At 36.9% G+C, this 14,644-nt stretch overlaps 1 protein-coding gene across 1 annotated transcript in view; it reads right to left on the bottom strand.

The window, feature by feature from the left end:
• Positions 1–14,644, bottom strand: part of VWA8 (von Willebrand factor A domain containing 8) — a gene marked incomplete at its 5' end in the record, with an annotated part of 103,790 nt that overhangs the window by 18,125 nt on the left and 71,021 nt on the right. Inside the window, 3 exons of the mRNA XM_009576042.1 lie at positions 4,329–4,437; positions 7,690–7,846; positions 8,613–8,721. Of these exons, the coding sequence (XP_009574337.1) occupies positions 4,329–4,437; positions 7,690–7,846; positions 8,613–8,721 (375 nt within the window). The remainder of the gene's footprint in view (positions 1–4,328; positions 4,438–7,689; positions 7,847–8,612; positions 8,722–14,644) is intronic.

The following is a 14,644-nucleotide window of genomic DNA, read 5'->3' as shown; positions in this document are numbered from 1 at the left end:
GATTTCTTAGGTTGTGAATTCAGTCAGTTGTGCCCTCTGATGCATTTTCACGGTGCTACAGCCAACCTAGCTTTAACCCACTTTGGCAGTGGGGCATCCATGAGTTTGTACCACCAACTAGTAGTTTCCACTATCATTAAATATTCTCGGGATGAAATTTGAAGTCCCTTCTTTCCTAGGATCATCGATTCCTTTGCTGCCCGAAGAGTTGTGTAGCATCACAAAAAGACACCTGCAAATTCCAGGTGACCTCTACGTGCTCCACCAAAATGTCACGCTGTAGGAGTTTTCCTGCTGTGAAAAACACAATGGGATAACCCATGGCAAATTTCAACAACACTCCGACTAACCATTAAAAAATGCTCCTGGATGACAACATGCTGCGGAGTGAGCAGAGCCTGTCTAAAATGAATCATGCACCTTCCAGGATGGTGCAGATGAGATGACTTTGTTCCTAGTCATTCCAGCCGCTATAAATATTGGAACAGAGGTAGATCCTTAACGCTTCCTTAGGGCTGCTGTTTTGTCAAATTTTTTTCATTTGCTTCCTTTCAGTAGGCAGGAGGGACAAACAATAGAAGATTTTAAAGTTTCGGCTAATTGAGCAAATTCTCAACTAGTTTCACGACTGTTTTCATTGACAATGCGTTAGCTTTGTGGCTATTTGCTGTTCAAGGAACAGCACTGTGAGAAGAAAATTGCTTTTAACTATGGACATAGTTAAAAACCATTTAATACCTTTCGGAGCTTATGCAACAAAAGCCAGAATTTGAGCTGAAATTTTATTGGAGGAACACATTCCTAAAATAGGAAAGAATGCTGACAAAATCTGACTTAACCCCTTGCCAAAACAATGCTAAAATTATTTAGACTACTTAACATCTGCCTCTTCCATGCAGAATTCCTAAGAATTTATTTCCTTTTACAAAAGCTGAAAAAAATCCCCTTAAGCGCTGGTGTTATACAATGCACATATACATTACAGAAACACTTCAAAGCATTTTCAATATATAATTTTCATAAGCTTAAAAGCAACATAAGTGTAAAAGCACTTACAATTTTAAGAGAAAAACAGAACTATTACATATATACTGTGCTTTGATATTTTACTAGAAAGGGCATACAACCAATTCCTATCGCAACATACTGTGACCATATTGATGAAAAATATTGTATATATATTCAATTGTGTTGCTTTTGAAATTAGAAAAATGTGCTAGATCCCATATCTTATCAGCATGGCAATGGCTGATCACAATACACCACTGCAGTAATTATTAAGATATCAAAGGCGTATTTACAAAATATAACAGTGATGTCTGTAAATATGACAGAAAAAGTTGTGTATGTGAAGTGTTCACACCTAAATATGTAACTCATAATGGTATAGGATGGTATGAAATACTGCCAGTTGCGGTCTGCATTTGTTTCTGGGAAAACATTATGAATATGTTCTCTTGGCTGCTGAAATCAGAAAACTACTACTGACAAGGCACAGGGTTTTCACACCATCAGCTCTCTGAGCCATGTTTATTATAGGACTGCCACTATTTTATTCTTGCTATGACCAGACAGCTCCCACATTGTCTAAATCAGACAGAGCCCCAGTAGGCTCGGTGACTCAGGCTCAGGTTTGACCAGTTTAAATGTAGGTGCCTAAATGATGCTAAGAAGCTATAGGGACAGTTGCCCCAGATTCCCTCTAATAATCAATAAAAAGAGAAGTACTTTCTGGAAGGCAAGTAATCTAAAATCTAAGAAGGCCTTTCTGAGTGACTGACTGACCACAAGCTTTTGAATCTGGAGTTCAGACAGACAAGCTTTATTCAGGGTTTGGCCAGCATTAGGAGAGAAAAGAAAGCTCACCATTGACCGGATTTCCTGGACTTCGCTACTTCTACAGAAGATAAATGACAACTCATAATGTTTTGTTAATGTTGTTCAAAGAGCTGACAGAGATCAGTGAGTTATGCAAAGTAAAACGAACAATGAAATTACATTCTCAAACTGTATTTATATATCACTTTCAAAGATCAGCCTATTCCAAACATCTCCTTCTGCTGCTACTAATTTTTGCGAGCCTTCAACAACTGGATCTGCATCCCAGCCTCTTGATTCTGGGGACGTAAAATTCAATCAAAAGGAACATATTTTAAAAAAAACCCACAAACCTAACAATGAAAAGGCATACGTTGAAAAGAAAAACCAGGTCAAATAAATATGGACAATATATTTCCGTTATGTGAACACGTTGAGTTTGAAACAAAGCAAATTCAAACATTTTTAAAAAGTCAAAAGCGTTCTCTACTGAGCACTGGGATTTTCACAAAGTTAAAAACACACAGACATCTGACCTGCAAAGTTTACTGCAATTGACTGTGCCATTGACTTCTTATTTGAGAAATGAGGAATGTCTGACTGATAACAGGAAGAAAACAGTTTTAGCTGAGAACCCACGGTGTACGTAGGACTATCCAGAAAAAAGGGGAGACAGAGGCATAGTCCTTCATCAGGGTTGAATGACTTACCATGCTGAAGAATTCAAATACCTTTTTTTTCTTCTCAAAAAGATAACGTACTTGGACTGAGCTTCCCAATTAACAGAAAGCATTTTGCAACTACGTAACTCCTGTTATCATTTATCTTCATTTTCCTAGTGCACCTTCTAATAAAAAAACCTACCAAAATCTGTATAAAAATTTATAGTCTAAAATTTGCTTTCATTATTGCTCTTATTCTACAATCTAGCTTTTCCAAATTCAGTGAGTTTGTTTTTTCATCATAAAGTACATTTAATAGCTCTGTGGTTAGCTGTTACAGATTTTGCCAGGAAGTTAGCAAAGTCTCATAAAATACTGAGGCTTATAAGACTTTGCCTTGATATTAAAATGACCTTTTTAACAGGATACGTCTCCTTATATTAAAATATGTTATATTTTGATTATGATTAACGTGATCCCTGAATGTAAGAATTTATGCTCCAAGGAACAGATAAGGCAGACTAAAAAACCAAGACTTTAAACTGAAGATTCACTTACTCACTTCACACCTAGAGTGTGCTTCCAATGGCATGTCTACTAGAAACATCTAGCACCTAGATATAAATGATGTAGGAAAAACTGAGATTTATATCTAAATTTTTTCAGTTGAAACCTGTCTTTACAAGCCAAAAGCCTATGTCCTGAACTGAAACACATATTAGGTGCATGAATCACCTAATCATGACCATCTTAAACGTTCATTATATGAACTATATAATGAACTTAAATGTTCATCATATGAACATCAAATATATATATTCATATATACAACATATGAACTCTGAATTGATACATTCATAATAAAACTGGCTAATGGTTCTCTGAGTATATATGTGATTATAGCAGCGTTGTTGTAGTTACAACGGCTTAAAGATATAAGTAAGGCAAAGAAAAATGTTACCTTTCTTACTTGCAATACCAGGGGATTGGATTTTTTGACCCAGGAGGAGTCTGTCGATCATACAAAGTAATTTCTTTCTATATTTCAGTTTTATTGCTGAAGTAAGGAGACAGATTAGACACAGCACAGTGACTAACTAGTAAACTATATGTATACCAGTGGTTGGTAGCCTTCAACAGAAATATTTTTAATCAGAGATGTCTTATAAGGCGTAAAATTAATTTTCCTTTAATTTTCACTGAAGATTAGCAGATTCCTCCTAGAAAGAATGCACTTTTTATTTTATTTACCCCGTATATGAACACTAGTATTAATAAAACCTGGAACAACCACAAGACCAGTTACTAGAATAAAGGCAAACTGGTGGTTTTGGTCAGCTTCCACTGAGGAGATTTGGGCTATACCTATTTTTATTAGCAAAAGTTAAAAACAAACCTAAGAAAAATTCATGTTTTCAGCTGCGTATGCAGTAAAGCATCCACCTGGAGTGGGTGTTTCTTGTAACATCTATAGCACTTGCACTTTTCAGCTAAAAAAAAATCTTTTGGACAACAGGTAAAGACAAAGGCTGTGCTCTACACACCATCACATATTCTTTTAATAACATATAGTATTTGCTTTCACAAAATTGCGCTCCTGAATAAATAATCTCTGTAAGCTGTGGTACGGGAATACTGTAACTTGTAGAGACGAGCACTGAGATCCACTTAAAAGCTGCCTTTGAAATAGTAATATGAGACTGTTTTTCCTAACCATGATTATAACCTGAATCTGCTTTTAGCCCTCAAAGTATGATCATCAGATGGTAACAGGATATTAGCAGGATAGTATTTGGGGCCTAATGTAATAAGCTCACCATGTTCCTGTATCAGTGAATCTAAGATTACCTGCAGATTGTCTAAGATGATGCGGAGTGACTGAACTTGACGTCGGACTGCTCCAGAGAACCTTTCGTAAGTTGATGCATCATATTCACTCATCTGAATCTCTTTCAATCTAAAGCAAAGAACAGGGAGCTAAGAGCAGTTTAGGAAACAAGCATATCATCCATTTACGTATGTAAATTACAAGTTTATTTACTTGATAACAGGGCAATTCAGACTGTAATAACCACACACAAGAGACAAAGAAGTGGCAGCCGCTTTTGTGAATTTTTGACAAGGCAGGTGATCACCAATGCCTGCAGGGATTACATAGAATTAAAACTTATTAAAGTTACTTATCCTTTGTCTCTCTCCTAATCTGCTTTAACGTTTGGGAAGTAAATCAGATGTTCTGAAAACTGTGATCAAATTCTAAAGGTTTTATTGGCTCAGGTGTTGCTATCTGTACATAAAAGGATCATGAGTGCCTATTCATTACTTCACCATCGGAGTATTTTAAACATACCACGATCCATGCTTTAACACAAAGGTTAAGCAAAGAGACACTATAAAATCTGTCCTTGGAGATCTACAACTAGTAACTCTGTATCAAATACCTATCTTTCTGCTTCATAAAATGATGAAACCTTGAAACAAAGAAGTTTTAAATGAACATTAACAAAAATGTGCTCCCCCACAAAAAAATGAGTCATGTCACTGAACACTATCCTGTCCAGAGGCCTAACAGAGCGTGCAACATCTGCACCATAAAAACAGACACATGCTTTTTCTATAAGTTAAGATGTGCCCACTTAAAGTTCTGTATCATTCTTCTCAACATTGTAGCTAAGCAGATAGTCTTAAACTGGTGAAACTCACAACTGGAATGTAATTACAGAGGTCTAACGGTGAAGAACGAGCTAGGGGACAGGTGGATATGCTGGGAGTGTGCATCATTTGATATTTTCCTTGACCCAGCGTCATGTAGCAAGGCAGCAATTGTGTATCTGGCCACCCTACCGCCCGGCACGTGGCTGGGTTCAGTCCTTATTGGCCTATCTGTGCACAGCTCATTTCAGACAAGCACTTCATAACAGCATAACCTCACTCACACTGTTTTGAAAATACTGATTTTTAAATGAACTACAAATGGATAGTAAAGTAGGTATAGGCTAGTTGTATTTCTAACAACAAGTTTTTTAATACCATCACAAGTTACTTGCCTGGAACATACAGTATACATGAGAATTGCTGTTTAGACTAGCCCTTTAATGATAATATTAAAATCAAACATAAGATCTTTGTTGTTTTTAGTATGACCATGTCTTTTTCTATTTTGAATTTTGCATAGACATAGTCATTATAGCCAACTATTATTCATTAGAGGCAGGAAAAGGTAACTTTCAGTGCTGTACACTTTATTTCATGGATCCTGCCAATGGAGTTCAGTATCTTCACATCAATGAAGAAAACATTTTGTTTCAAACAAAAAAAACCTCACATGCAGTTTTACTTTGTTAAGACTCTGTATCAATCCACAATGAAAGCTAGTTCAGAAAAATACCACGAAAAATACTGTATCTATTCAAGAGCAGGTGCTAACTTCATTCTAGTGAAATAGGGCAATTTAAAATGTTTTCCACTAGAAGTACTCTCTAGCCAGGAAAGCAATCAATGGCTTTCATATTAAAATTCTCCCTTCCAGATAATCATGTATAAACAAAGCAGTGAAATCTGCAGTCCTCCTTTTTTTTTTTTTCATCAGCCTGAGGACTCCAACCTCCTTATTCTTAACTTTTATCTGTTAGTTCCCACAACTATCCAAGAAGTACAGAATAATAATCCAAGTCAAATGTGGCTTCAGAACAGGCTACATTTACAGCTGGTACATGCCAGCTCACTGGTTTTAGCAGGACATGAGTTGTTATCTCATGTACAGATACACAGATTTTACAGGACAGAGCTGCACTGTTTCCACAACACGTAGCAGTATCCAGGAATTTCCCCTAGCACGAATTTTGTAAATCACCATACAGGCAGGTAGAAACTCATCAGAGCATGCCATGTATGTGCATGTGTATATGCACAAAGAGATGTACAGAATCCAAGACCATACATACTGATTGTTTCTATTATGAATCAACTGATAAGCAATTCTGAAGAATGGGGATGTAGAAAGGGTTAAAAGTAGTCCTCCCCACTTACCCCCCATAAAGCACCAGGAAAAAAGACAAAACAAGCTCTGCCATCCCGCTGAAAACAAAACCTTAAGTGACTGTTTTTAATTTAAATTTCTGTAAGTTGCTTGTGTAAATTAAAGCACCATTAAAAGGTATTTTGCCTTTCAGGGTCTTCTCCTTTGAAGCACTGACATAATCTATATATTTTCCCTGTCTTTGTTAATCACTAATGCTCTAACAGCAATGTTAAATGCTCCAGGTAATTTAGTAATAATGATTAAAAAATAAACTTCACCTGAATGCAACAGATAAACTGCTGTTTCTAAATACAGTGATTCATGTACAGTGTGTGCTTTATGCTTAACAGCCTAATTATTTATGCATCAGTTGAAGCAAATGGCAATCTCACCTGCTCCTCACAGCACCCACATTTGCCCCCTATTGGAATCACTTTGTTAATAGGAACAAAATGTGAGCTGATTAAGCTGCTTCTAATTTTATTTGCTCTGATGTTTTAATCTGTGTCTGGTACTCTCTACTTAAAGACAGATACTCACATTGCAATATGTCCTGGGCTGAAACATAAAACTCAGTTGGTATGGCTGTCAATACACTTTGATTTTTTTATGCAAAGTACCAGAGTTTGACTTGAGAGTTCAGTCAGTGGAAGAAATCTGAATCTCTGTGCACAGTCTGGGAAATAGTTGATTAGTAACCATGCATTACACTAATGCTGGGAAGATCTCTGTTTTTTCTCTGCTGAGCTCTAATAGTTCAAATCATCTCACTATTTGGCTATAGGTCTTTCAAACACAAGCAATTTGCTTGTAATGGTCCATTTCGAAAGACATTTGTTAGCTGATGAATTTCTAACAACATACAATCTGGATTCATCATAATTCAAAGAAATTTTCATATGGTAGATCCCTTTTTAAAAAAGACAAATATTCACATCAGTCTCCTTATTCACCTAGTTATGTTTTACTCTACCAAATCACACAGTCATTTTAACAGTGTGGCTTAATTCAATAAAACATTCTATACATCTTGTCCAGAACAGTTAAACACATGCTGGTAAGCTCTGTTAAATGATAATGATCAGGGTAAGGTAGTTGATAAATACAGTTGAGAAAGAAAATTCTTTTTAGCCATCTTTTTCAAATTCTTCTGGGAAATGGAAAAGAAAATAAAGACTTTCACATTACCTCTGTTTAAAGGCCTTTTCACCCATCTCTCGAGCTGCTCTCTTAACCTCCTCAGGAACCGCATCCTTTTCAGCTTGAGATATTTGGTAAACCCTGTGGCCAGCATCCAGTCGATATGGCCCACCTTTGCCACCTAACCCAGCAGTGTCTCTCCCACCTAACATGATTGAGATAAAAAATAATTAAGAATACGCATTCAGTAATAAATAAGAACGCATTTTCTTTAAAGCTTCCTTTGTCACATCTACAGATGTTCCAAAGAATTTGCCAACAATCCCCAGTAGAAATATTTATTACCAAAGATTTTCAAAACCAAACAGCTATGACGGTTAAGAAGAACTCCAATAAAACACTTGTGTTTATAGTCCCTTGAGACCGGATTCATAATGGTTTCCACCTTGTACAAAGGGGACCATAGATCATGTAAGTCTTGTACATCTCCTTAAAGCTCCCGGTCCTTAAAGCCATTCATTCAGACTCTGTCTTCTCCCTAGAATTTGTTGGGTTACACTGTTCCCAGACCACTTTATCTAGCAATCACTATCATGCCCTTTTAGAATTAGGAGGCACTTTGCCTATTCTGCGTGCCTCTTGCCTACACTACCTAAATTGCTGCGGCTACAGAGACATCTAAGAGAATGGCAAATGATTCAGCCTAGTTTCTATGGCTGCAAGCTTCTGGTTTTCTATATGGCCAATGAAAAGAAACAACAACAAAATGTAATTGAAGTAGAGATCCGCTATATACAGTTTAAGTGCACTTATACTGCAAATACTTCTTTTCACTGGCAATAAAGCGACCTTGTATTGAGTAAAATAGCTCTAAGCAGAGGGTGGCCTTGTATAAATCCATTTTTGACTGGCACAGCATCTCCTTTAGACATCCTTCAATGATGCACTGAAAAAAAAAAAGAATGAAAAACCTGTTCCACCAGCCCAAGTATTTCCACCAACATGTGGCATGTTGTCTGGATCCACTTTTCCATGTTTGGGGGAGCTAACATCCAAACCACTGTCCCTCTGAATGGTTATCTGTAAAATAAAAAATAGAGCTGTAAATCTCTCTTATAGCAAGGAAAACCACTCTAACAACCTAACAATAACATACTAGGTCTGCTGAAGAGCTGTAGGAGCAGAATTAATTCAATAAATGCAACATTCTACCTGCTGAAGACAACAGGAGAGTAAAACAGGGCTCCTGAGAGGTGCATTTTAGACCCACACCAGATGTAAGACTATTGCCACAGCTGAACGACCCAGTGCTTTCAAATCTTATCCACACTAGAAAATTGCCTACATAATTCAAAATCCCCCTGTAGACAGGATGATCTGCAGTTTGAATGCTTCTCATAGTATTGGCAACACGTGGCTGTACATCCATTCACAGGTTTCAAGCACACCCAACTATTGATGGGCGGATTGATCTTTCTTTCATGAACAGGGACTAAAGAAACGACATGCTCTTCTCCAAAGTTTGTCAGTAAATGGCTAGTTCAAATGACACGCTCACGTAATCCTTAACTTCCCTGCCATGACCACAAGAGTCTACAGTGGTGAGTTTCCTACACTTGCCTACTGACTGCACTTTCCCCATCGATTCACCGCACGGCTGAACACCCAACGGCTGTCAGATGGTCAGGGCTGAGTCACTTTAGGCTAGGGTTGGATTTAAATGGGTGACTTTAAATGAAGTAAAAATACTTCTTCCCATTACCAACTCTGAGTCATGTAGTGAATCAATGATTCATGTGTAAACTGCCCTTCAGTTACTAATGTTCTATAATTTAATGCCAGTTTATTTTTCTAATGAAATTTAATGACAGAGATGTAAAATTGATGTCTGACATCTATAGATTAACTCTCTTCTCATCTAACATAATACATTTAATTCTCTGATGAATTTATGTGCCCCAATAACTACAATTTACTGCCTTCTCAGAAGTTCACTGGCATTATCAGGGTTTTCACTGGGACTGTAGAGCAGTTTAATCCTTGAATGCACTGTCTTGCAGACTCAACTTTATGCTGACATGAATTCCATACATGTTTTCAAACTGAAAACATGTGCTCTAACAACAGTGTCTTGGCAGCTATTCAAAACATCATTTTCTTTCTCTTTATAGAATTTATATTAATTCAAAGCAATACAATACATCCTCTGTGAACCATGTCATTAGTGTAAAATCAAGATCTAATCTGATAAATTACATTAATTTAACATTTGTATAGGAAGAAAGACACTTAACCACAATAGCATGTTACCCTTAGGGTTATATACATTTTTGGTTTAAGAGATTTCCTCCAAAATAAACAGTTCTTTTTTGCATAACTGGTAGATTTCAAAACTATCAGAAAGACAGGTCAACAAAAATCGCTGAACTTAGTTTAAAATAAAATCATAAAACCAAAACTGTAGTATCAGCTTCATGAATCAAACCAAAATATTATTCTGTAAAGAGAAACAATAAAGTGATGGAAAATTCTTTATGTTTTCAGCCTTCTGGGTTCTTCATCGAAAAATTCTGCAAAAGGAAGCTCTGAGGCAAACATAACCATAATCAGTGATCCAAATACCATATTCTATTTTTGTCAAGTTTTTCCATTAAAAAATTTCACTAAATATTTTGAAATACAAGTATTGTTTAAATTTTGAGTGACTGTAACAAAAGAGCTTTGTTGCTCACATATATTTCTCACACATAATAAGTTGTTCACAAATAAAATTTCTAGTACATATGTACTAGATAACTTTCTAATACAAACCTATTTTACAATACTGTTGGTCTGATTAAAGCAGGTATTTGTAACTTTGAAAGAGCACGTGGTCAATAGAAAATCTTTTATTTTATAATGATTTGTGACTTGTTCTTAAAAGGACAGCAGAACACCCAACATTTGATTTCTATTAAAACTTTGAAAAAAATTGCATGATAGAGAGAGAGAAAAAGAGACAAATACAATCTATCATAGCTTAAGAATGTGACCTCCTTACTAATTTTTTTATATATAATTAATAGGTTACTGGGTAAAATCATTGAAAATTTAAGGATACTAGAATGGAACGCCACCAGCAGATGTGTAAATGTCATGCCAGTGAACTGCAGCAGTTTCATTCATTTACTTGTTTTTTAAGTAACGTCTATGCATACAAAAGGTAGTAGAATTTTGCTACATCTGAATACTTTGACAACCAATTTTTATTAGCACTGGTTTGCTGGGGTAATTGTTTTTTAAATTTACCATACACTTAGAAACTGCATTAAATTAGCACACTGTGGGGCCCTTTGAAGAAAATCTTCCTGATGTACTTTCCTGGTTTTTCTTTGAGCTCTTAGATAATTCCATTAGTGACTTTTCTCCTCCCCATCCTTGTCTTCACAGAAGTGTTTCAAGGTGTTTTCACAACTAACAACTTCTCTCTGCTCTGAAGGTGCCTCTATAAACTGACTAGCAAATATCTAGATTAGAATAGAAAATATATTTTACAAAGAAGTAAACAGTAAATCACTGAGTCTGGATGTGAAATCAGAGGAAGGATGAGGAAAAAAACTGAAGAGAAAAACTTTTGAACAAAGATATATTCTTCAGCATGACAGATATAAAGAGATGGAAGAGCCATAGACAGGTCACCCCTCTGAGGGTTGGAGGAATTCTTGATGTTAGAAACTGTTGGAAAGGTAGATTTAAGGGGGAGGATCCAAAACTGGATGTATTATGAATGTGGCAAACTGAAAGACGGTGGGAAAATCTAGTTTGTCTGGAGTGAGAAGGAAGACAAGAAAAACAAGTACTGAAAGTAGAGAAAAAGCTCAAACAAATCTAAGAAATCCACAGTAACTTTTCCAAGCTTGTCCGATTGGAATTTCTAAACCTACTGAGACTTCTCTACTGTTGAGATGGATATTTTCCAAATATATAAATAATTTGCTTGCTCAAAAGTTGATCTGTCCCCTCCTGAATACTTTCCATTTGAATCTATTGCAAGACTTCTATCAATTTTGTTTCTTTCAGCAAGAGTTTTGACTAAGCGTCTCTTTTTGAGATAAATCTGTGCTTTTTCTAGCTATACATGCACTGAAAGGCGCTATTCATTACTGTGTTTTTGTGAAGATTTCATACTGCCTGGTGTGCAATATCACAGCTTTGTAAAACAACAGACGAATTCAGTCTAGTAGCCTTGAGTTTCAGCTATGAGGTCAGAGTAGAATAGCTGGAAGAACTGTGAAATTTTCCTTCTGAGACTTCCTTTTGATTTCCAAAATAACCACAATTTCCAAAACACACAGCACACATGTCAGTTGTGCATTATCTAAACTTGTTTATACATATTGGTGATTCACAATCAAAGCATGAAAGCACTTTTCCACTGCCTGTTTGGGCAGGTTCTTCTTCAAAGTTCTCACCACAAAAGAAGCACAACTGCATCCTCTCCTGGGATACACGTGATTCTTACTTCATTCTCTGTAAAGTCCAAATTCTCAGTAATCATCGATGATCTTAGTCCCTAGTTTACAAATTTTTTATCCTCTTCTTTTACTTGACTGTAGTGTATTCTCAGGCACTTACACCAACGGTAACGGGTGCATTCGAAAGGACTTTGTGGAGACTCTGTAGGTCTTCCAAAGTCAATGAAGCAGACAAACAAAAATTTTATGCGAGAAGAACATGAAAACTGCAGGTCAGAAAGATGCTAAAGGAATGTGCTTTTCTGAAGAGACAATGGTATGAAGGAAGCACTTGAGAAAAAAGGAAATGAAGAAACAACAGCAAACATCAAGACTTGTTAATGCTTTGACTTAATTTTCTGGTCCTGTCTCTTACGCATCCATTCACTCCCGACAGCAAAGGCAGCCAGACACGAATAGAACTGAACTCTCATTTTACATTCAGTGAGACATACGTGGTATCTGAACAACTTGCTCTATATCTGTTCCTTGAGATACATGAATGGATGCCGAAACAGTTTTACGTGGCTACACTTCATTTTTTTTTCTGACAACACTGGCATTCTAAGAGCCAACTGAGTAAGGGAAACTGATACAAACTGTGCTGGTTTTGGCTGGGGTGGAGTTAATTTTCTTCACAGAAGCTAGTATGAGGCTATGTTTTGGATTTGTGCTGGAAACAGCGGTGATAAGACAGAGATGTTTTCATTATTGCTGAGCAGTGCTTAGACAGAGTCAAGACCTTTTCTGCTTCTCACACTACCCCACCAGCGAGCAGGCTGGGGGTGCACAAGAACCTGGGAGGGAGCATGGCCAGGACAGTTAACCCAACTGGCCAATGGGGTATTCCATACCATACGACATCATGCTCAGCATATAAAGCTGGGGGAAGAAGAAGAAAGGGGGGACGTTCGGAGTGATGGCGTTTGTCTTCCCAAGTAACCATTACGCATGATGGAGCCCTGCTTTCCTGGAGATGGCTGAACACCTGCCTGCCGATGGGAGGGAGTGAATGGATTCCTAGTTTTGCTTTGCTTGCGTGTGCGGCTTTTGCTTTCCCTATTAAACTGTCTTTATCTCAACCCACGAGTTTTCTCACTTTTACTCTTCTGATTCTCTCCCCCATCCCACCGGGGCGGGGAGTGAGCGAGCAGCTGCGAGGGGCTTAGTTGCCGGCTGGGGTTAAACCATGACACAAACACATTCAGTTTGGAAACTAAGTCATCTTATCATTCTTCATATAGTAATGTAAAGAAGATAAAGAGGCTCAGAGAAGCCAGTTACATGATTTAATGCACTCAAGAACACAATGAAACCAGGTGTTTCACACCTGTGTCATATTTATGCCAAACAGCTATTAAATGCATACCAATCTGTAATAAAGGCCACTCTGAAGATGAGTCAAAGGTTGGTAATTTTGTCTAGACTTCAGCTGGTCAGGCAAACTATGGTAAGGGAACTATATATTGTGTACTAACCAAATCTTAACCATGTTTGGAAGTGGATTTAGAACCACATTCATGCCACTTAAGTGAATGTGGGATTGAATTCTATTGAATTCTGATGTGAAATAATCTAATTTAATAAAATTAACCCCTGGAGAGTAAGGAAGTACTGGCATACATCACATTTTGATACTTTTGTCATCCCTCAGTAAAAGACAGGAGCTGAATTTGTTGAGGATCACCCAGCTGACCCAGATACAACGTGCATGGCCTCTACAAGACACCGTCACAACTATGGGAAGAAAGGAGCTTGCAATAACCCATTAACAAAAGTGTGTGAATTATAGAGAGGGCTGCTGTACTCTATTATTAAAATGATTTACATCCCACACTTACATTAGCATTTCATTCTAATACATGAGCTGTTTTCACAATTACAGTACTTCCCTTTTGAGCTCAGAATTCATTTTCTTCTAGTATCTTGTAAACAAATCTCTCAGGCTCTATGAGTAAAACTGACCAAAAGCATTACCAAATTTAGCTTCAGCTGATTTCGTACAAGTGAGCTTAACAACATTTCAGCTCCCAGTAATCTTAATCATACATGGCAATGAAACAGAGAAGAAAAAAATGTCTTTAAAAAGAAGCTTCACCACCTCAAAGGCAGTCCCAAGTAGCACAACTGTTGCATTTCTGTATCTTAACAAGTGCTGGTTGCCACCGATTTGCTTGTGCCAAACAAATAAATATAATAAAAGAAATGACAGCCAGTCTTCAGCATGTCACATTTATATGTCTGATGGCAATAAAATCTTTAAATTGGCTGACTTTTTATGAGATGCTTTTAAGAAACTATTCAAAGTACATCTAGACTGAATATATATTGATTTCTCTATTATTAACATGTTTATAGTAGTATCCAATTTAATGAGTAAAAGACACTTAGCAAAGTCAACTGAAATGAACATGTCAGTATGTCTATTATTCAATCATCCATGTGTCAGAATATTCACGACCTTCAACACTTGTTCAAGTCTGTTACAATAAACTAAAGACTAAAATTCC

The sequence above is a fragment of the Fulmarus glacialis genome, unplaced genomic scaffold (assembly GCF_000690835.1).
Source record: "Fulmarus glacialis isolate BGI_N327 unplaced genomic scaffold, ASM69083v1 scaffold2954, whole genome shotgun sequence".
NCBI lineage: Eukaryota > Metazoa > Chordata > Aves > Procellariiformes > Procellariidae > Fulmarus > Fulmarus glacialis.
Note: the sequence above shows the minus strand (reverse complement) of the source record. Positions and strands in the feature narration are given on the sequence as shown.